Source organism: Prionailurus viverrinus, chromosome A1 (assembly GCF_022837055.1).
Source record: "Prionailurus viverrinus isolate Anna chromosome A1, UM_Priviv_1.0, whole genome shotgun sequence".
NCBI lineage: Eukaryota > Metazoa > Chordata > Mammalia > Carnivora > Felidae > Prionailurus > Prionailurus viverrinus.
In genome coordinates this window covers 122,722,684-122,745,135 of record NC_062561.1, presented here as the reverse complement: position 1 = coordinate 122,745,135, position 22,452 = coordinate 122,722,684, and the positions used below count along the sequence as shown (strand labels likewise).

The 22,452-nt window shown below is 40.9% G+C and overlaps 1 protein-coding gene across 12 annotated transcripts in view; it reads left to right on the top strand.

Annotated features, from left to right (window-relative positions):
* Positions 1 to 22,452, top strand: part of PPP2R2B (protein phosphatase 2 regulatory subunit Bbeta) — a 425,245-nt gene that overhangs the window by 292,441 nt on the left and 110,352 nt on the right. The window contains exon 2 of one of the 12 annotated variants that reach the window (XM_047868812.1): positions 5,762 to 5,788. The exons of the other annotated variants lie outside the window; for them this stretch is intronic. Within the exon in view, the coding sequence (XP_047724768.1) occupies positions 5,767 to 5,788 (22 nt within the window). The 5' untranslated portion in view covers positions 5,762 to 5,766. The remainder of the gene's footprint in view (positions 1 to 5,761; positions 5,789 to 22,452) is intronic. 12 annotated transcript variants of the gene reach the window in all.

Sequence of the window (22,452 nt, the reverse complement as noted above, 5' to 3'; positions counted from 1 at the left end):
CTCTTGCACTCTAAATTTTCTGGGGGCAAAAATTCTTGTGCTCACTCCTGTCGCCAGGTGCAGCTAGGACGGTATCTGGTTTGATATAGGTGTTTATTACCTGCCTCAAATTGGCTAGCCACCCGGTTTTCCTCCAGCTATTTGGTGTCTAGTGATGATTTGACTCCAGGCCACATAGGGTAGGTGTATAATGGCAGAGAAGGAAGCCTTGTTGGATGGTACTGCTCTTTGCCCACAGCACCCCCCCCAACACCAATTCTTCCCTTTAACTCCTTAATGCCCCAAGAGAGGGAAGGAGAGCCCATGAAAACCAGGAGCTATTGCTCAGATTTATTTTTTATTTACACACGATTCCTTCTTCCTCTGACATAGCAGCCCTTTGAGATTTTACAAAGGAGACCTCACTGCCAAAGTTACCCGTTCACAGTGTCATTTTCCTCATTTTCCTTTCCTTCATGTGCTGTGCTGGTCATAATGGAGTGAATGGGGAAGGCACAGGCACTGACCTTTTAGGGTCTTGTGGGGAAGCTGTATGAGTGGATGGTAAGTATTAGTGGGATAGGTTCTATGTCAGGAAATTCAGAGTGCCATGGGCAGTGTTGGGAAAGTCATCTAGCAATTTTGAAAAGTAAGGAAGGCCAGTTATTTAGCTTTGGTAGAAAGCAAGACTCTCCTTAATAAGTGTAGAGTAGGGAAGGTATTATGAGTTTGAAGATGTCCTTGTTCCTACACACTCTTGTATTTTCTGTGCTGCGAAGAGGGTAGTACATTAAAAATCAAGTTATTCCTTTTAACTCAGTGTTTCGTGGTCAGCTTGTACCACCTTCAACATATGGAGGAATTAAGACAATTTCCTCTCAAGACAGGCTTTGTAACATTGAGATGCACACATGCATATCCAAGCTTCCAGACACCTGCATCCATTTCCCTGTGGCTGGTTATTTTTTCCTCTGAAATGTTTTTTTTTCCTTTCTGATAGTGTAGTGACAGAAAGATATAGTTTCTTCATGCTGTGTTTTTACTTTCTATTTTCCTGATAAAACTGTATCACTGCAGAGGAACTCAAATCTAATCTTCAATATATTTAGCATGAAAGCAATAAAAAGCATTAATTCACTCCAGAAAGAGCAAAATACAGTCGGGTACTCAAAGGAAGAATCACCATGGAAACTGTTTTCTTGAGATTCTGTACTCTCCAGGCTCCAGGCACGACTAAGTGAAGAAAGGAAGGCAAAGGGAAGAGAAGAAATATCCTGCCCTTTCTGTTGTCACTAAAATGCTGCAGAGGAATTGCCATGAATTATTGATTACATGAGTAGAAGTATATATGAATTAAAATTGTTAAACTGGTGTCTTTTCAGTGAGTGTGTAAGGGTGCACAGAGAACGTGTTCCTCAGTGTTCCCCCTTCCTTGCTGTCAAATCCTATTGAGCAATCAAAGAGCTATCCTAAGGTCAAAAGTTGGCAGAGAAGCATGAGGAATTAGGATGATTAAAGAATTCTGGGAGCTGGAAGTAAAGGACCATGATTTTGCATACAACTCCCACACATACTTGCCTTTGTGTACCGTGTCAAGATGGTTATGGTTTCAGAATTTTTTCAAAGATATTAAATATGTAAAGATCAGAGGCCAGCTCTTGCCTTTGGGACCGTGGTAATGGGATGTGATGGAATTTCCCAAAGGAATTTGTTTTGGATTAAATTCATTCTGTGTTTATGTACACGTGTACACATCTCACAATGTACCCACTTTTTTTTTGCCTTCTCCATTTTTACCAATTCATAGGTTTTCCTCCCTGAAACTATATTCCTCCATTGAATATCTCTGATAATAATATCTGCTGTGTGTTAAATGTTCCTGTGAATTAGCCACTGGGCTGAATCCTATGCCTGATACTATTAAGAGCATGGACTTTTATTTGGATAAGATTGTTCTTTTTAGCAAAATGACTAATTCAGTGTTCACTAATAAAATAATCATGTTCTTATGTAATTCTCACAACAACCCTAATGAGAAGGTCCCCATGATACAGATGAGGAAGCAGAGTTTGATGATGGCAGTTGAGTACGGTCAATCACAGAGCCACTGAGTTGTGAAACCTGGATTTGAAACCATGTATGAATCCTATGTCCATGGTTTTAACAGCCACACTAAGGTTTCATCCTAGATGATACAGACAACTTGTCTTTTTAATCTCTATGCAAGCTAATAACTGCCATGGGTCTGAGCACATAGATAGGCCCTCATGATATTCATAACAAGTACATATTTAGAATCCACCATTGTACCAGGTACTATACTAAATATAAAAATTGGAAATGAGATAAAGTCTCTGCCTTCAAAGAGCCTACATTCTTTAGGTTTCCATGTATGAATAACCAGACACAGTAGTCAGGGGTTCAGAGAAAAGAGAGGCTAATGAGGTTCATGAAGGAAGATTCATCCTGGTCCTTCCAGAATGGGGAAAGCTGTCAAAAGGTCAAAGAAGAAGGAAGAGAAATCAATTAGGATAAGACAGCATGATTTTAAGCATAGAGATGGGAGTGAAATGACAAGAGTTTGGAGACTTGTGAGCAGATCAGAGCATGTGTTTTAGTGAAGTAAATTTGAGCAAGGAACTTAACAAGAAGGCCATGAGTGAAGAACCTCAAACTCTGGAGCGAGAAGGTCCGGATATTATCCTGTCAACACAGTGAGCCTTCAAGGGATATGTTTATTTGTATTCAAGTATTAATTACTTAAAGTAGAGCATTGTTTACTCATGTTTAGCTCATTGATTTTTACACACCTATACATTCTTGTCACCATTACCAAGATCAAGGTATAGGACACTTCTAGGACTCTATGCCCCCTCTGACTGAACTGCTTCCCACCCCCGAGATACCACTATCTGACTTCCATGTGAGTATTCAAGGGAAGTAATAAAAAAGAAAACAACATGAATGAGGTTTACAGAAAAATTTAATGACTTCTGGGATGTAGCATTGAGTGTGGAGGTGAGAGATTTCAAACAGGGAGACCAGCCAAGAGGGTGTTACAAAGTTGACAATCCGTCCTTCCATCCATCACTTTCAATATGTATTGGATCCCTATTGTGTACCATACCCTTGCATTGGGGCTACAATAGTAGTCAATGCATGCTGTCTCACTGAAGAGACCCACAAACAAAGAAGCAGTTACTTTCCACTGTAATGTGTGCTGAACTAGAAGGAAGCACAGGTCGCATTTAAAATGGCCCCGAACCCAGAATAATAAAGTCAAAGAAGGCTTCTTGGAGGAAGAGGCTCCCAACCTGAGGCTTGAGGACAAATAGCAATTAGCCAAGCAAGGAGGAGACTGAGATGGAAGGGGTTCCAGGTAGAGAAGGAGCATATAGGAAGGAATAAAGAAGGTAGGTGACTGTGTCAAGGAAGAGGCTTGGGCAAGAAAAGAATGGTCACAGACAATGGGGTTTTCAAATCAGAGAAGTAACCAGACTTAGTAAATGATATCGTATCATGAAAAACCAGGGTTTATCAGCACCAGCATGGAATCCTGACAACCTGATTGAGCAACAGTCTGCATCTATTGTTCAGAAAATTTCAGATGCTTAGTGTGGCTTGTGCACTGTTGTTTTTATCATAAGCAGCCCACCTAGTTGTCCATCATTTCTCTTGAAAGTTGAGCCAGAAAAACCAGTCAGGCAATCAGACTTCCATCTCTCACCTACCTCTTTAAGATGGAGCAAGTTTCTTACATTTTGTACATTCTTTATCTCCTTTCTTCTGGAGTCTCAGCTCTGCTGATTTGCCAGGCCACCCTTCTCCTCCGACTTGTCCAGCAGGTTTCCTGTGTACTTTTGAGCAAGCTACAGAGGTCACACCACCTCTTTACCATATGTCTGTTAGCAGGTGACTCAGTAGGCAAAATGTGGCCTTCGTAGGCCTACAGACCTGAGTTAAAGCCTAGTCTATGACCAACTCTCCTTGTGACCTTGAAAAGTTAATGTTTCTGGGCTTCAGCTTCCCTGCTGGGAAATAGTGATACCCACTGTATTAGGTGTGAGTGATTAAAATATAAATGCACCAGATCCCCTAGGATAATGTCTAACACATAGTAAGTCTTCCATAAATGTTATCCAGACACACTAATGCAAGTCAGTTAACAGCACAGGCATACTGCCTATATTGGAAGACTCTGCCAAGGGTTTCTGGGTTATCTGGACAAGTCACATAGGCTCTCCTTGCCTTAGTACTCTTATCTGTAAAATGGGAGTGATAATAACATCTTCCTCCTGGTTTTATTGCGAGGGTTAAATGAGTGAATGCATGTAAAGTGCTTCCTGTGTGTGTGTGTGTGTGTGTGTGTGTGTGTGTGTGTGTGTTTGTGCGCGTCTGTCTATCCCCTATTGGTGTTGATATTAATGTTAGTAATTATTATTTGTATAGTACTTGTTCATAACTATGAAAATGGGAGAAGAGTGTGTGCCTACTTTCTAGGGTAGTTGCCAAGAGCAGCTAACCAAGAGGTTCAGTGGCTCCGTGCCAGACACAGTGGGCCCCCGATAATGTTTGTTGAATGAATGAGAGCAAAGTGCTTCTCTCTAAATGCTTTCTATAAATGTTTCATCTTAATGATCAGCAGGAGCCTCCACATGGAAGGAAGTGCCAAAAGAGTTCACTGGGTGTCAGCCTGGGCTCAGGCCTGGTAGATTCTGATTATGTCAAACAAAATAGATTCAGATCTGTCTATTTGGTGCCACTGAAACTGTGCCAATGAGCAGCAAAATGTGATTTCATATTGGGGGAGTGCCAGAATCCAGATTTACAGATCAAAGCAAACCCTACCTATTTCTCATACCCCCTCTCTCCCCTCAATGGGCGTTTCTTACCTCTGAAAGAGCTTCTGGATGTTTCACAAAATCAGGCCCCAGATGTTTGAAAGACTTTTGCAGACAAGGTAATCAATCCATTTGGTGGCCAGATGCTGTCTGAAAATTTTCCTGCTACAGCACTGTGAGTTTCTAAATTCATTAGAAACATAAATTAATTAAATCTAATCAACAGTGGGTGATGCAGAAGATTAAACACTGAAAAACAAATACATTTCCAACTGGCTCATATTAGATGCAGAGAAAAACACTCTACTTTTGAGGTGAAAGTCAAGTTAACCCTTTGTGTGATATTCTCAAAAAAACCTTTGCCAAATCTGAGACCCCAGGTGAGCCTGTAGTTCTTCCCAAGTAAGTCTGCCCTAATGGGTCCATTGACCTTTCAAGAAATAAATTGTGTGTTTCTCTCAGTAAGAAGGGTTCTAGAGTGGTCTTACTTTGTTAAGCATCAATAGGAGAAAAATATCCACCATTCTTTCATCATGAAGGGCCTCTGGAAGTAAGTTTTGCAAGACATAAAACGGAGTGAAGCATCGTTCTTTATTCTACACTAGAATAAGTTACCTGAATTCAGAGTTACTGTCTTTCAGCGCCAAATCCCCAATACCTAGAAGAATGCCCAGTACATAGTAGGTGCTTAGTAAATAGCTGTTGAATGAATTGAGGATGAATTTCTTTCTCACAGGATTTCTGAGTTACTGACTTTCCCAGATGAGTCCCCATGACACAAGATAAGTGTAAGCAGTTTCCCAAAAGTATTTTGACTTTTTTTCACTCAAAGATCAGAATCTTGAGGGACTGATAATCCATAGGACATATTTTAGAAAACTTGGTTCTACAGCATTATTGTATAGCATCCCTAACTTTTGTCCCATATCTTTTACCCTCAGTCTAAATGGAACTGAAGAAGACTCAGGGTGAGTAAATTATGAATTTATGGGGCCGATTCTTGGATCGGAGGCTATTCTTCAAGGAGGTGCTCAGCTCAGTGGAGAAGCCAGCCTTTAGCCCTGGAATTGACACATTCTACACTCTTGTTTGCCAGTGGAGACAAATGGCCTCGAGCTATGTGGAGAAAGGGGTTGCTTCCTTTTATGCAGGCTTATAGAGGTAACAGTGTCCAGAGGATGCCTGCAAGCCCTTAAGACCAGCCCCTGCTAACTCAGATACCTACAGAGGCCAAGTAACATCAAAAATGAAAGCAGAGCAGTAGAGAGAAGCCTTTGGAGGATAAATGGGAGCTGACGTTTGGCCTCAAGGTTGGGGACCAGTAGGAAGTGGTGGGAGAAGAGGTAAATTTAAGACCTTGTTCCTTTCTAAAGGGCGCAGCCACAAGTCCCAGCTCAAGCCAGCAGTGGCCATGTGGGAATGCCAATCCAGTGGCACCCATCTATTGACTTCCAAAGAAATTGAAAATCTGGATTGTTTATATGCAATTTCATAATTTCTAAAGGTAAACATATCATTCAAAAAATTGGGAATCTTTTTGTGGACTAACATTGCAGCGTTAAATAAAACCACCCTGCTGGTCAGATGTGACCAACCACTGCGGTTGGTGTTCTCTTCCTTATCTCATCTAATCCTCCTAATGCTCTTCCATATTGGTGCCAGTATCATTTTGTTTTACAAATAATGAAACTAAGATTCAGAGAACCCAGGTAATTTGTCCTAAGGCACATCTGTTATACATGGCAAAGCTGTGAATGGAGAAGTGATACTGTTAATCATTCATTATATTACTTTTGGGTAAGGTATTATTCTAATTCTTATTTAGTGTTTATGTGTGTCAAACACCATTCTAAGTGCCCTGCATAAATTTACTCATTTCATCCTCCGTATAATACCACTCCCATGTTACAGATTAGGTAAGCAGTGTGGAGAAAGACAATAAGAATTATACCCAACATTAGCTATCTCTGCTGACTAGTGGAGCTGGAATTGAAACAGGGGCTGGAAGACTGCTGTTGACTACCTCCTAGAATTACTTCTCGGAACAACGCCCCAGATTAGACACATAGAAGGTGCTCAGCAAATAGTTTTCCACTGACACCAAGCCTCATTTTTAGCTGTGTACACTTTTGGGATCCTGAGCCTAAGGGTGTGGTTGGTGCCTCTGGGTAGCTGCTGTTTCACCCGTTATTCCCTGTGACTCACTGGCACCTGTCACTCAAGCAGCCTTCACTCTGTCACTTTGCTAACTCCAGGCACACAGAGCAGAGACCAACAGGTCCTAGAAACTGGCTGAGCCACTAATGAACTGTCTAATGCAGAAAGCCCTTCTCAGCAATCGGGCAATCCAATTCAAACTGTGTGTTTGACTGAAATAGTTCACTGGGTCAGACTTCTTGGCATTTAAAGATCTTCCCACCCAGTCTCTAGTGTTCTGTTCTTTTTCTTCCTGAAAATTGAACAGGGTGGAGACTGGCTTAGACAAGGGTAAGAATTGAAGAATCAGAAGGGTGTGTATACATTTTACAATGCATGAGCTTTCATACATATGATTAGCTTTGGAGAATAAGGCAAATGTAGATCTTAGGAGAATGAGGGAGATTTCATCGATTTTTAAATGTTCATGGTTGTACAGATCTGCTACACCCAGTTTGACTGAAAACCAAATGTGTGTATGGTGTGTGCATGTGTGTGCAAGAACAGTATTAGAGAATATATAATGAGCGATCAGGTAATAACTATTAACAAATATTCTAGAAAACCATACTTTTAAAGAACATGTATTGTGTTTCATATATGGGGGTGCAGACCAGGAATCGCAAGGTGAAAAAATCAGTTTTGATCCCTGATTTGGTTAGCTTTATAGTCTTATAGCAGAGACAGACATTATCAATAAACACTCAAACAAATATATAATGAGGAATTCTGATAAATGCTTTAAAGGGAAAGAATAGGGTAGTACAGAGCAGTGTAGGGCAACTAGAACATAAGCTGTCAGAAAAGGTCTGTCTTGGGATGTGCTGGTTAAGCTGAAATTTAAAAAATTAATAGGTGTTAGGGGCGCCTGGGTGGCTTAGTCTAGTTGAGCATCTGACTCTTGATTTAGCCTCAGGTCATGATCCCCGAGTTGTGGGATCGAGCTCCTCATCAGGCTCTGTACTGAGTGTGGAGCCTGCTTAAGATATTCTCTCTCTCTCTCTCTCTCTCTCTCTCTCTCTCTCTCTCTCTTTCTCTCCCTCCCTCCCTCCCTCCCTCCCTCCCTCCCTCCCTCTCCCTCTGCTCCTCTCCCCCCACTCATGCTTTCTCTCTCTCTAAAACATCTTTTAATTAAAAAATTAAAAACAATTCATAGATGTTAGCCAAGGAGAAGGGAGAAGGGTGAATAGTTCAAGTAGATAGAGCTGCATGTTTGCACACCCCAGAGTGGGAAGAAGCATGGCATTTACGAGGTCATGAAAGCAAAGTGGTGGGACTAGAGCATAGTGAGATAGGGTGTCAGGGAGATGATTTAACGTGAGGTTTGAGTGATACAAAAAGGCCAGTTCCCAGTATTTCCTTAGTGATAAATTACCAAAAGGTGATACTCTCCAAAGGTTTCCTTAAAATGGCTTCTGGTGCATTTTACTGTTGATTTAATTTCAGTTGAAGAAGCAAGCAGTGTATCTGAGATTGTGACCAGTGTTAAGTCTATATCTTGAGTGTTTTATCATTGTATTTCTTCTATGACCTGATAAAATATTGACATTTAATTTCTTCCCCTGGACTTTGCAGTAAATGATCAATGCATCACAATCAAGGCTAAGAACCTGCTATGATGTGTGTTGGATAGAAAGAAATTTTTCTACTGCAGTTAATAGTTACTGGCTGTTTCAAGCCCTAAGCTTTTCCATACTCTCCAAAGGCAGTAATGTAGGTTGTTAGAATCAGTATTTGAAATGCCCCCAAAAGTAGAGTATTTAAAAGACATGGTAATAGGTTCCTATTTCCACTCCTCTTCCTTTCTGCTGTGCTTGGAGGAACTGCTTCTGAAAAAGGACTTGGCACTTGATTTCTCAAGCACTGGTTTTATTTCAGAGATGTCCCAGGTCAGGAACCTATGGTACTCACCCATTTGAAAAATAATAATAAACTGGAGGCAGAAATGGAGCATGTGTGACTCTGATTTTAGAGGAGAACAATGATATGCATTACACAGGCCAACAATCAGTTGTCCCCATAAGAATATGAAATCTCCAAGTGTGGACTATTTATATCACCTATGCTCTGAGATCTTAGATATTGATAAAGATGCTGTCTATTAAAGAAAGAAATATGAGTCTGTTTTCAGGGAACTCATCATCTAGTTAAAGATATATCTCTCCCCCCCCCACACACACGCACATGCACACGCACGCACACACACACACACACACACACACACACAGAGTATATCAAGCAACCTATTAACATTTGTACAATAATCCAACACGAGTCATTCCAAATACGAAAATACTAAAGTGTCTTGAAGTTTTATGTGCAGTTTATTGGTAGACCCAAAGATAAGTAAAATAGGAACTCTGCCCTTAATGAAATAGTTTCAGTAAGGAAAACAGAGCAAGTACATTTTCAGTTATATAGCTACATAAGTGGGAAGAGCTACATAAGTAGCATATGAACAGTCCAGAGAATTGTGGCATTGTGAGGAAGAAAGGATTGTGTTCCGATTAGGGGAGCTCATGAAAGACTTCATGGAGAAAGTGGCCCTTGAGTTGGCCTTAAAGGACTCCTGTGTTCATTGATTCAGCCAGGGAATAAGTATTTTGTGCAAACCTCCTAAGTATGTGTCCCTAGGCTGGGTCCCTAGACTAAAATAGTGAGTAAGATCTTGGCCTCCAGGGGCATACATGTCAGTATGCACACGTAATGGAAAGAATGTCTTGGGAAAAATGAAATTGCTTCACAGTTGGTCAGCACAGACTGTATTTGCTGACAGTCTAAGAGTTAAACTTTGCTAACGTGCCAGGTGGGTGACAAGGAGTACAGAAAATGATGGAAAAGTTAAGGCCAGGCCCAGAAGATCCACTCTGCCATGTTAAAAAGTAACTATGAGGGAAAGATGAAGAAAGGATTAGGAAAAAATAAACCACAGACAAAGGGAGTGGGGACAAGAATTAAAAGGTCGAAGGAAAAGAAGTGCAACACAAGAGGCAGGTCATGAACATAGGCTCTGGAACTAGAACTGGGTTCCAATCCCAGATCCCCTTGTTAGCCTTCCAAACATGGACAGTTCTCTGAGCCACCATCTCCCCATCTGAAAAATGGAGGAAGAGACTGATATCATGGAGTTTGAGTGACCATTAAACATAATATAAAACACAAGGTACAGATCCTGGCAAAGTAGGTGTTTAAATAAAGGAGCCTGATAATGCAGATTGAGGAGGAGAGTTTAGGTCAAGAGTATAGTACTATGCCTGGCATGCAGTAGGCCCAGTTCAATAGTTCCACAGAAAAATTGCGATACTGGTGTTTTCCTGAGGCTAAAATATCTTGAGGCCATGCTCATAGCTAGTTAATTTCAGCCAGTCTTTTGCATGACAGTTGCGATCCTCTCCCTGTAGTCATGCTGTAATAAAGGAATGTTCAGCTAGAAGAGTTTTCCATTAAAGACCGACTTCCTGGCAGGGAGATCTACAAATCACTTGGAAAGTTCCTGGCACCATCACCTGGGTCTGGCTATTTGCAAAGTGTCTATAAATCTTCCACAGGGCAAGATGAGAATGTGGGTTTTTTCTTTCTCCTCTGACAGACTTGTTTCTTTCTATGCACTAATAAGAATCATGCTGAAAGTTACCCAAGAAAGGCCATGAGGAGGTCAGGTTACCCATGTGGGACTGATCTTGCAGTAGACTTAACATTTTAAAGTGTATACAAGTGAGAAGCCTTCCATCAGGTAGGCAGACAGGAGGTAATGGACTCAGAGATGCATAGTAGTAGATGGAATGAGTCCTTTCTACAGCTGGCTTCAGAAGAAAAAGGAAGGAGAGAGGGATGGAAAGAAGAAAAAGAGAGAAAGGGAAGGAAAGAAGAAAAAAGGGGAAAAAGACAGGAGGAAGAGCAGGAAGGGAAGAAGAAACAAAAAGAAAACCAAGAGGTTTGTTTTTAATTTATTTATGGTGATTGCATTGACATCTGACATGTTGATTTATGGGAGAAATGCTTGGCCATACTAAATGTTTTGAGACTCCTCTTAAACCTTATATGAAGATAGATTTTGTGTAGCATTTTTCTTCCTAACCATCTTTTGGCTGTGGGTGGGAATTGAACCTGATCAGATTTTATTTCGCCTATGAGTGGTGGACCAGTTACTGGCTTGTTTATTCATGCATTCACTTATCTGTTCATTCTGTTCCACGTTTTTCCTTAATCATTGCTCATCTTTCCATAAGCATTGCTTGATCTTTCCATCAGCAAATACAAATGCTGTTGTTTCTCTGATACAAAAATGCTCTGTTCACCTGACTTCCCATACCATCTTCTGCCTCATGTCTTTGCTACACTTCTCAGCAAAACTCCTTGAAGAGAAGTGTCCACAGTGACTTTCTCCCATTAGCTCTGAAGCCCAATCCATGGTTCCACCAAACCCACCCCCACTGATCCACAGAAACCATAGTTGCCAAGGTGAAAAGTGACCTCCATTGTTCAAATCCAAAGGCCACCTGAAGGCTTTGACCTTGCCTATCAGCAGTGTTTGGCATGACTGATGGCTCTCTCTTCTGCTCTTCTCTGGCATTCGGGACCCTCAGCTTTCTTGATTTTCCTGCTATCTTACCAGCCTCTCCTTCTTCTGCTCCTTCTTCTTTTCCTGATTCCTCTTCTTCTCCCAACCTTTTAGATGTTGGAGTGTCCCAAAGTTCAGCCCATGGTCTTCCTCTCCTTTAATACACTCTTTCCCTGAGGTCTCATCTAATCCTATAGCTTTAAATATCATCTGAAGTGGTAATAACTCCCAAGTTTACATCCCCAACTCACACTCCCTCCTGAACTCTAAACCCTTCTTTCCAATTATCTACTCAGTACCTTTACTTGTAAATCCCTCCTACTTCCCATGCCTGAAACTAAATGAGTGTCTGGCCTGCCCCAAAAATGCCTGAATCGCCCACAAACTTCCCATCTCAGTGATGGCAGCTTCATCCTGCCAGGTGCAGAGGGTGCTGAGGGCAGAAACCTTGGAATCATACTCGAATTCTCTCTTTGATACCCCGTAACCAGTCCATCTGCAAATCCTGTCATGTTGACTCCGTATGTATCCAGAATCTGACTACTGCTCTCCACCTTGACTGCCAAGGCCCTGGTCTGAGCCACCCTCCTCTCTCACCTGGATTATCTCGATAGTCTTCCTGATGATCCTGCTTTAGCCCTCCACAGTCTGTTCCCAGCTCTACAGCCAGATTGGTACTTGGAACACATCAGACTATCTCATTCCTCCGTCCAGTACCCTCCAGCAGCTTTCCCTTTCATTTTTTCCTCACTTTTTAAAAAATATTTATTTTTGAGAGAAAGAGAGAGCATAAGTGGGGAAGGGGCAGAGAGAGAGGAAGACAGAGGATCCGAAGCCGTGCTGACAGGAGAGAGCTCAATGCAGGGCTCCAACTCACAAACCTTAGATTATGACCTGATCCATAGTTGGACCCTTAACCAACTGAGCCACCCAGACACCCCTCCTCACTTTTTAAAAAACTGTGGTAAAATGAACCTAACACAAAATTTACCAGTTAACCATCTTTAGGTATACAGTTTAGTGGTATTAAATATTTACATAGTTGTGCCTATTTCACTTTTAGTAAAAGCCAAAGTGCCTGCTATGGTCTGCAAATACTGAACACCTCATTTTTTCCTGGTTTGCACTGCTCCAGCTACCCCGATCTGCTGACACAGGCCTGCTTCTCTCTTAGGGTCTTCTCACTGTCTATTCCCTGTCTGGAGCACTCTTCCTTCAGATACCCATAGAGTGACCTCCCTCACCGCTTTCAAATCTGCTCAGTATGGCCTATCACAATCACCTTATTTAAAATCTAAGCCTCCCACCTACCTTCAGAATACATTTTTTGGTGTTTTGTTTTTGTTTTGGTTTTTTTTTATGGGGGGGGGGTTTGTTTTGAGAGAGAGAAAGAGACAAAGAGCACACAGGAACAGAGGGAGAGAGAGAGAATCTTAAGCAGGCTCCACACCTCAGTGTGGAGCCCAACGCGGGGCTCGATCCGTGATGGTGAGATCATGCCCTGAGTCAAAATCAAGAATCAGATGTTTAACCAACTAAGCCACCCAGGTGCTCCATGAATTCTTAATCTCCCTTAATCAGCTATGTTTGTTTCCCAGAGTACATTACATATGATGTGATTTACTATGCTCATTGACTATTATTTTTTCTCCACAAGTAGAAAAGAAGTTCCCTAAAGACAGATATTTAGTATGTTTTATTAATTGATGTACACTTAATACATAATGTAGTGTTTGACACATAATATATGTGGTCCTTGAATATTTTTTGAGTGAATAAATGAACCATGAATAAGTCTATCAACATTTAGTATTTCCTGCTTTTTCTACATTTTATAGTTGATATCTAACTGCCAAGTGAACATGAAATCAGATATAATGGATTTTTTTAAATATCCAATTTTCAATGGTTATAAAAAAGCAGTAAGTATGTACCATAGTGCCTTTTCCTGATGAATATTTATTAAAATTTGGGTCATGCTGGTGAGGGAAATCAGCACACACTTCTTTATGCTATCTTTTACTGTTTACCTACTGTATGTGATATATTATATTCAGTGTTTTAAAATAGGGACATTATCCAAAAGAGAGTAATATTGTTTTAAAGATTTTGTTTTTAAGTAATCTCTACACCCATCGTGGGGCTCCAGATTACAACCCTGAGATCAAGAGTGACATGCTTCACTGACTGAGCCAGCCAGGCTCCCAAGAGTAATATATTTTTATAATCTTAAAAACACCACAACTCCTAGCCAGAGAGAAAGGAAGGAATGGAGGGAGGGAGGAGAAGAGGAGAGAGAGAGGAAAACAGACAAAGAGAAATACTGATTCATAGAGTTGTAAATGGCACATTTGCTTCTAATATTTTCCATTTTCTTTGCTAAAACCATTGAAAAACCATCATTTTGTAATACCTTGTAAATTGTTAGCAGTATCTTTATTGTGTTTGACATAGAAATTTCATGGTTTAGGGGGGAAATCCAAATCTTGTCCGACTCCATTCTTCTTTAATTCTTTAAGACCATGTAGAATTAAGCACACAGATATATTGTATTTATTGTTCAATTTGTCCTTTAGAGAAATGATAGGAGATTTCTCGAATGCAGGCATAGGGATGACATGTGAGTTACCTTAAGTTTCTGTAGTGATTTCCTTTTGACTTCTAGGCCAAAACTAGGGTTCTGACTCTCTGACCCAAACATTTCCACTATAGGGTGTTTCAACACCCTCTTCTCCAACTTTGTTTTACTATGTTCACCCATTTACCACTGCTTCCCAGTCCTCTAGATTGAACACTTCTTGAAGGTAAAGACAGGTGTGTTGTGTTTGTAGTGTATACCTGGAACCCAGTCCAGTGATGTGCACTTAGTAAGTGGTCAGTAAATAGATTCCTGGCATTTCAGATCTATTTGCTCCAAATCCACTTTGGGTTGTGTGATTGCTACCTCCATGCCCTCTCCCGGTACCTTCTCTTCACCAACCCCATTTGCTCTTCTCTCTTCCTGTGATTCATAGGACATTCCAATCCCTGCCAATATGACAGAGGCTTTTAGGATAAAATCTGTACTTTACTGATCAATCTATGTGGTTCTAAAGTCGTAAAATACTCATTCCAAAATAAGAGCGTGCCCTTGTCTCACACCCCTTAAAATATGTTTCTAACATTCATCCAGCATATATGTTTTGTTTGTTTACACTTTGTTCTGGGTTATTCTCTATGTGATGGTCCACTTTGGTGTTGCTTCTCTTGAGCTCTCCTTTGGTGATCGATTCAAGAAAATAATTAAGATGCATCTATTGCATATTAAGACACTAAGCTTGGCACTGAAGGTTCAGTGATGAACAAGTTCCTTATTGGGTTTTCAATTCAGAGACTAAGAAAGGCATTTAAAATGTTTCCATTACCATTGTAATTGCTAATGGTAAGTGGTGAGGACTGTTATGAAGGGGAAGAATGGGGGGCAGTGAAGCTGCATAGTAAATGGAGGCTGCTTGGGTTTGGGGAGAAGTCATACCAGGCTTCCCTAAATAAATGATATTAAAACCAACACACAAACCTGGCAAGTTCAGCTCCCACAAGGCAGGTGCCCTATCTTTCTGACATCACAGCCTCTGGCACAGAAAAATTTTTGACCAAAGACATGCCAGACAAACTCCACATTATGTATGTTTGGGTAACACAATGCCTACCCAAAAGCTGCTATATAGACCCCCAGATAGGATGAACTTTCCCATTTTGGACCCAGAGTCCCTCTGACTCTCGGGTCCATGCTAGATGACCTATGTTGTGTAGATAATAGCCCTGAATGATTGACAGAGTTTGCATTGCCTGAGCAGCTAATTACTCCTCTGCTTTCTGAAAGAGTGGGTGACAGAGGGTAGATACCTTGACAGCAGATCCCACTATAAACCATGCAGGCTTGTAGGCAAGTCTGGACTGCTACCGATTTCCCACTGGATATTTCTATATTTGGAGGACTTAGAATTTTTAAAACCACTTTGTCCTTTGGGCAAGTTTTGTCCCAACTATGGGAACATTCTTTCTTCTCCCCTTCTGTGTGGTAGAAACTTGTTTTGAGTGAAAGGAAGTCTCCATCAACCCACCTGTCCTGGGTTATCTCAGACCTGGCTAGTGCTGGGGATTTGGTCAGTGTGGGGAAGCTGTGTGCATTTTAATGGAAACAGCATGGCATTCATTACTCACCTGCTTCCCACCATCTGGATTTTCACAGCTCAGTAAGCATGGTGGGCTCCCTAGACTTCAGAGGAGAACTTGACTTCTAAGGAGAGCCTGGCTCGGTCCCTCTGAAGTCATAATTTTATGATGGATACCATGATAAATTGAGGGTGGGAGGATGCTTCTATCCCAATAACCTGCTTTCACTTTTGAATGGTTAGAGAGTAATGTTCCATTTCCACACAGGGGAAGGGGGGGGGGGGGAAGCAAACCACCTCACTACTGAGAACTAAGCAATTATGAAGGAAAATTGGTCATGTGATAAAGTGAAATAAAAATGTGTATGTGAGAGTTTGTGCATAGAGGTTGCAAGACAAAGAACCACTTTCACTTATTTCCAATTCAATTTGTGTTAATAATCTGGCCCTGTGCATAGTGCTGTGAGGAAAACAAAGATGGAAGACATGTCTATTAGTAAGTGTTGAGTTATAAATAATAGAAAATATTCTAACAGTGGCTTAAACCACTTGGGTATCTATTGTTTAACAAGTTCAGACACAGGCTCTTCCTGAGGCAGGTTTTTGTAGTTAAGTGATGTCACCAAAGACATTGTCCCTTTATTCCATGTCTCATATTCAGCCTCTTGGCTTGTCACCTCATGGTCACATGATGGCGGCCACACCTTCACATATCATAACCACATAAAATCATATACAAAGGAAATAGTATACAAGGAGTATGTCAGCATAGCCAGAAGGCCACTCCTCACTTGGTTCCCTTTTTTTATTCAGGGAGGAAAACTTTTCCCCAGAATCTCTGCCTCCTTGCCCCCCAGCAGACTTTCCTGCTTGCCTCACAGGCCATATTCGGTCACATGGACACCCCTAAACCCAGGGGGCTGGGAAGGAAGATTCTGGATTTTACATCCTCTACACCAGGAGGCAGGCAAGGAAGAAAGGCACTGGGTAGGAGTAGCTAACCAAGAGTAACTAAGAGTAATAACCACAACGTATTACCTGCCTTTAATGAGCTTGGTCTTCATGGGCAGGCTGACGTCTAAACAACACCCACTTTCCAGCACTCTGTCTCTGTTTACATGGGAAGCAGCAGTCGTGATAAGATCTTGGGAATTGGGACTCTTGGATCCTTCTACCTGCTTTCTTTCATATAGGAGAAATACCAGCACTAGATCGAAGTTAAAACCAATGTGCACAGAATTAATTATATCCAAATGAAAGGAGAAGGATTCAGTATGTATATACCAGACACTGGTCGGCGACAAAGGAATCAATTCGGGGTCAGTCAGGAACTGTCTATCATGCACAGAAGATCAGGATAGCAAGCTTGTGGCATGTGTAATGGCTCTTCCCATACCCATGCCAGGCATAGCCAGTTAATCTCAACACTCTCCCACCAAGCTCAGCTATGACCTTAGAATCCTTCTCATTAGGCAGCTCTTGCCAATAAACAAAACTGGTGAGCAAAATTAGAGTCACTTGTTATCACTACTCAGAACTTTATATTTACTACTTCTGTCTCTAGAACTGAGCTACAAGAATATAAGTGGTACCAAGTTAAGAAGCGAAGGCTACTACCAAACTAAAAACCCAAACATAGTCCTATTTCATTGCAAAGAAAACTTTGAGTCCAAGGGCAGAAAACCTCATGCCTAAACCTAGTTTGTGATACAGGCTAACAAAGGCATATTGATGAATTTAGTTTCTCTCCACTCCAGAAACAGTAAATAGTGATGTTATCTAAACAGTAAGATTAAAAAAATAAAATCTTTGACTCTGACTAGTGAGAACTGATCGTTGCCCCCCAGTTGAGCCATACCTATTGAGACCAGTAGTTATTAAGCCTCTATATTTGCATAGCATCTTTAACATTTGGAAGGTCTTAAGTACCTGTCAGCTTATTTTATTCCCATAATTTTATTCTTTTTTACAAAAATTGTTCACAGGGGCAGTATGAAGGAACTTGTGGGGCGGGCTGACACTATTCTATATCATGCTGTTGGTAGTGGATACACATCTATATGCATTGATCCAAACCCATAAAACTGTAAGGCACAAAAAGTGAATTTTAATATATGTGAATTTAAAAAGAAATGTTTTTAAAAGTCTACGGAATCTCTGAGATAAACGCTAAAATCTTGTATTTAGTTTGAAAGCCATTTAAAATTGTGTACCTGTCAAAAATTGTTCGAGTATTTATGGTCATAAAAAAAGGATCCTGAAAAATTTAAAAAAACTGTAAGAAAATAAATTAAATCACTCATATCCTACACTAAAACATCATTTTGGATTCTCCCTGACAGACTTTGGCCTGTGACTGTTAGTGTGTGTGTATTTATAAGAGTTAACAATTGTTTTCCAGGGAGTCAGATTGTAAGGGAAATTTCATTTTATATTTTAAGTATCATCTTGGTATTAATGGAAGTTTTAACAAGTGTATATTGCTTTACCAGTTAAAAAAGATATATTTTAAAATGAAAATACTTTTTAAAGATTACAGTCATCATACATGTACTGTGTTATTGCCTGGTTGGGTTCGTTTTGTTTTTTTTTTTTTAATTTTACAATATACTAAACTTTTTCAAGAAGCAGGCCATTTTGACACAATCCCAGTAGCAGTATTTGGGCATATTTTGTTTGGCCATAACCAGACTTCATTTTCTCCCCCCATTTTGATAGAAAGTATACTCCAACACACTATTTCATTTATCAAATTTTACTAGAGAAAACCTTATCTGAGATAATGGAGGCTGGCTTTGGGCTATGAACCAAAACCCACGAAGGAGGCCACAGTTTTACATAGACAGAAGGAGTAATTTTAATTCCCACTGGGAGCCTGAGACTCCCCTATTTATTTAATGAGCCACACAGTCATTGCCAATCTAGCTACAAGCCCCTATGTAGTGATGACAAAGGGTACGTGTGCTGTCCCCTGCTCCCCCACCATGCAATGCAGGACCCACTGGCAATTAATCACAGCACTTCAGCCTGGAAGTGACCTCCCAGATTGTCTCAGCACACACTTTCCCACAACCAACTATATTTCACCGCTGTCCTCCACTGCAACATCTGTTTTCCACCTAGCTGAAGGTGTCCTCATCCTCACTGAAGAAGCAGACAGCTCTGCTTAGAGCCGAGCTTATCATCAGGAAGAAAGCCAACTCTTGAGTGGGCAGAACTAACCAGCTGATATAAGTAGAGTAAATGACTTCATAGTATTATCTCCCAAATGTTGCTTAGATGAAAGATAAAACATTTAATGGGCTCTGAAGGCTAAATTAAATTACTCTCTCATTTGAATCCCTATGATTGATGCAGAGAGGCCAGTGCTAGTGACCTGGTCGGTAGACCTTGTCCCACTAGAGGATTTGGGTTTAGGTCCTCTCCAGGTCTAAACTGAGCCATCATTTTATCTACAGTCCCTGCTCTTTGAATTGGGCATCGCCTAATCACTGTGCCCAGCCCAGGCGTTGTGTAGACGCCAGCCCAGCATGGTACTGTGAGAGACTAGGGTAGTCACTAGGGGTTCCCTCTATTTCTTCAGCCTAATCACAGGCATAAAATAGCCAAGTCAATTTCTATTATTCAGGTAAATGGAGACTGTATGTATGAATTTACTTGTCTGGAACCTTTGTAAGAAGCAGAGATTGATTTTAAAAAAGAAAAACTCCGTCTTAGCAGTGCCTCTTGCACTAGAAATGGGGTTACGAGGCCACCATCTTGTGGAAATTAAATCAGCACAAATAAATGTGGAACAGGGCAAACGTCATACCTCCCAGGGTTTCCTTTAAAAAAATCATGTTAACTACATTTGACCTCCATAACTGTTTTTGGCCTCTGTTTTTTTGTTTTTAGTAAAAAAAAACATGCACTTCATCCACATCTCTATAGGATAGAGGGGAAATGGTCAAGTTTATAGCTTTATTAGAATGGTGTGATTCAGCTCGGTATTTGATAAAATGAGTTGTTGTATACACATACTGTTTAAAAGATGAAAGCCATGTTGAATTGATGAATTGATTTCTTTTGACCATGATTTCAGATGAAGTTTTTGTCCCAAGTTTGCTAGTTTACTGTCATGCTCAGGAAGAGTTATTTTGTCTTCATCAGCGTGGGTTTTCTAATTTATCAAGAAATTTCTCCTCTACCACAAGCCTGTTGCAAACAAGAGTATTTGAATCAGAAGTTTCAGTATCTTGAAATTGGAATGTGGGGTGATTCATGAGGTTTGCATCAATTATTAAACAGTCATAGATGAAGATATGCAAAGATGGATGGGGCAGTAAAGTATTCTGGTTACACCTACTGGCTTAGGGATGAGAAATGAGCCAGGAAACATGAAAGTTCAAAACAGGTATTAACCTGAGCTGCAGTAGCCTATGCTCTGAAGGGAGGTAGACAATAGCTAGATATAAACAAGCTAATATACAGACCAACTACCTGGCAGGATTAAAATATAAAGCTAAGGATTTGGCAAGAGGATTGAAGAATTTCAGAATCCTGCCATGTCAATCACCCTTTCTCTCGTGAGGTTCTCAAGGGAGGCACAGCACAAATAATTATAACATTTGGAAAACAAATGGGACATGTTTATCAGTTGGGGCTGTGCCTGGATCCCACATAATACAGAGTTCTAGTAACACTGGCTTGGATCATGTGGCTCAGATGTGAGCTTGAGTCTACCTTGTTTTGACCTGTGTACCTCCTAAAGGGAGAATGAATTTTTCACTCCCTTTTTCTCAGGGAGTCTGGGTAAGAAGACAAATGTGTACGTCATCCCTGGGAGGGTGAATTTTGTTTCCTGGGGAGTAACGTTTTCTTGGAATGTGAGCCAGAGGCTGACGTTAGAAAAGGCACTTAACTCTTCCTTCTGATACCCAACTTCACTAAAAGGGAAGGGCCAACTTACAAGATGAGAATTTACAAGTTCTCAGGGTACCATCTAGAACTCTGGAGTCTCTGTCAACATTGTTGCTGAGAGGAAGAGTGTAGACTGCAGTTAAGCCACTTTTTGGCCCCAAAAGGCACAAGTGTGACTCTGGTAACCTATAGGCTTGGCCTCCCCACCACTCTTTCCTTCTGGGAGGTGTTTACGTCTAAAACACTTTAAGAGCTTTGCCTCATACTAAGGTACCTGATGTAAGTCTCAAGTGAGAAGAAACAGCCACGTCTACTTTAGATTCTGCCCAAGTCAGGAAACTTTGTGAATGACCACATTGCTGACTCACTGAAAAGCCAGAAGCAGTAACTAGTGTTAGAAGTGAATCCTAGTGCTCGATTGATTCTCCCAAGGCATTCTGTGCCAACTGCAAACACCAAGCAGCCTTCTTCTCTCCTCTTTATGTGATAGTGCTTTGCTAAGATTCATAAACTCTGACAAAGGAAAGTGGTCTGATAATTCACTTAAGGTGCTGGCTTCCCAGCCTCACTGGGCTTTCTTCTCAATGGGCACTGGCTACAGACCTGGACTGCTAAAGTTACATCAGGATCTGAGTAACCACACAGATTATTTTGTGTTTCCTTAAAGGTAGTATTCACTTGGAGGAGTCTTCCTGAGTGAATGGACTAGATTTCTAGTTGACATCATCAATAAGGAACGGGGTGGCCTTTTCTGAAGATTGTCTAGATCAAAGGTCATAAACTGGTGACTCAAAAAACATAGCCCACAGACAAGATGATTTTTTTAATGTCATGGCTTCGAAAAAAATAGCTGACAATATATGTAATTTAAGAGATTTGTGCATAAAATCTGGATTTATAGCTTCTTATAAAAACATCAAAATATCTAGCAACACATGTTGCTGTTCATGTCTACTATTGGCTTAAGCTGCATAGCCACTTACCCTTAAGAGGGAACCCAAGCTTTCTACTTCACCTACTGTAGTTCACTTCATGATGCCTCTTGGCTCTGTAGGGCTTTGAATTTGCTACCCTGGAGCTAGTCATCCAGGAAGTCATGATTTGTTCTTTTAAAGGTCCCCTGCTTTAAAGTGACGGTGACTTGGGCTTATCCTTTTTACTTCCGCACCAAGAATAGCCATTAGATGCATGTTCATATATGGAAAGGGACAGTTACATGCAAAGTGGAGAATTTACACTACTTACCTGAATAAATCAGGCATACAAAGAAAATCCTGAAATGATGATATTAAATTGAGATTTGAGACTTGAATTATTCAGGGGTAATTGCCTTAGTTTTCCACCTCACTGTTTCTCCTTTGCTTTCTTCACATGGACATAATCTTCAGAATGTTCCTCTGTCAAAGGCCATCGTCATAATTCCCCTACCTCTTTTTTTTTTTTTTTTTAACTCATTTGCACTCTCGGTAGCAATTGTTGGAGCCCTGCAGGGGAATAATTGCAGGGGAATTAACCTCTGACATTTTTCTAAAAATAGCCCTAATAAATCCAATCATAGGTAATTTACCTGTCCATGTTTCTCGGGGGTAACCAGGATTGAAGAAAGACCTGGCAGGCTGGCATTCCTTCAGCAATTATCTGTTATCTGAGTTCCCGGCGCTTGTGTATTTTCTTCGTTTTGAAATACGGAGTACAAATTGCCCTCTGTCCTCTGACCTCCTGACCCTCTTTCTCAGCACCTTGGTGTTGGGGTTGGAATAAGGCCGTGCTCTTCCAGAAGAGTGTGTTGGGTTCACCAGGAAGGAGGGAGCATGGGTCAAGG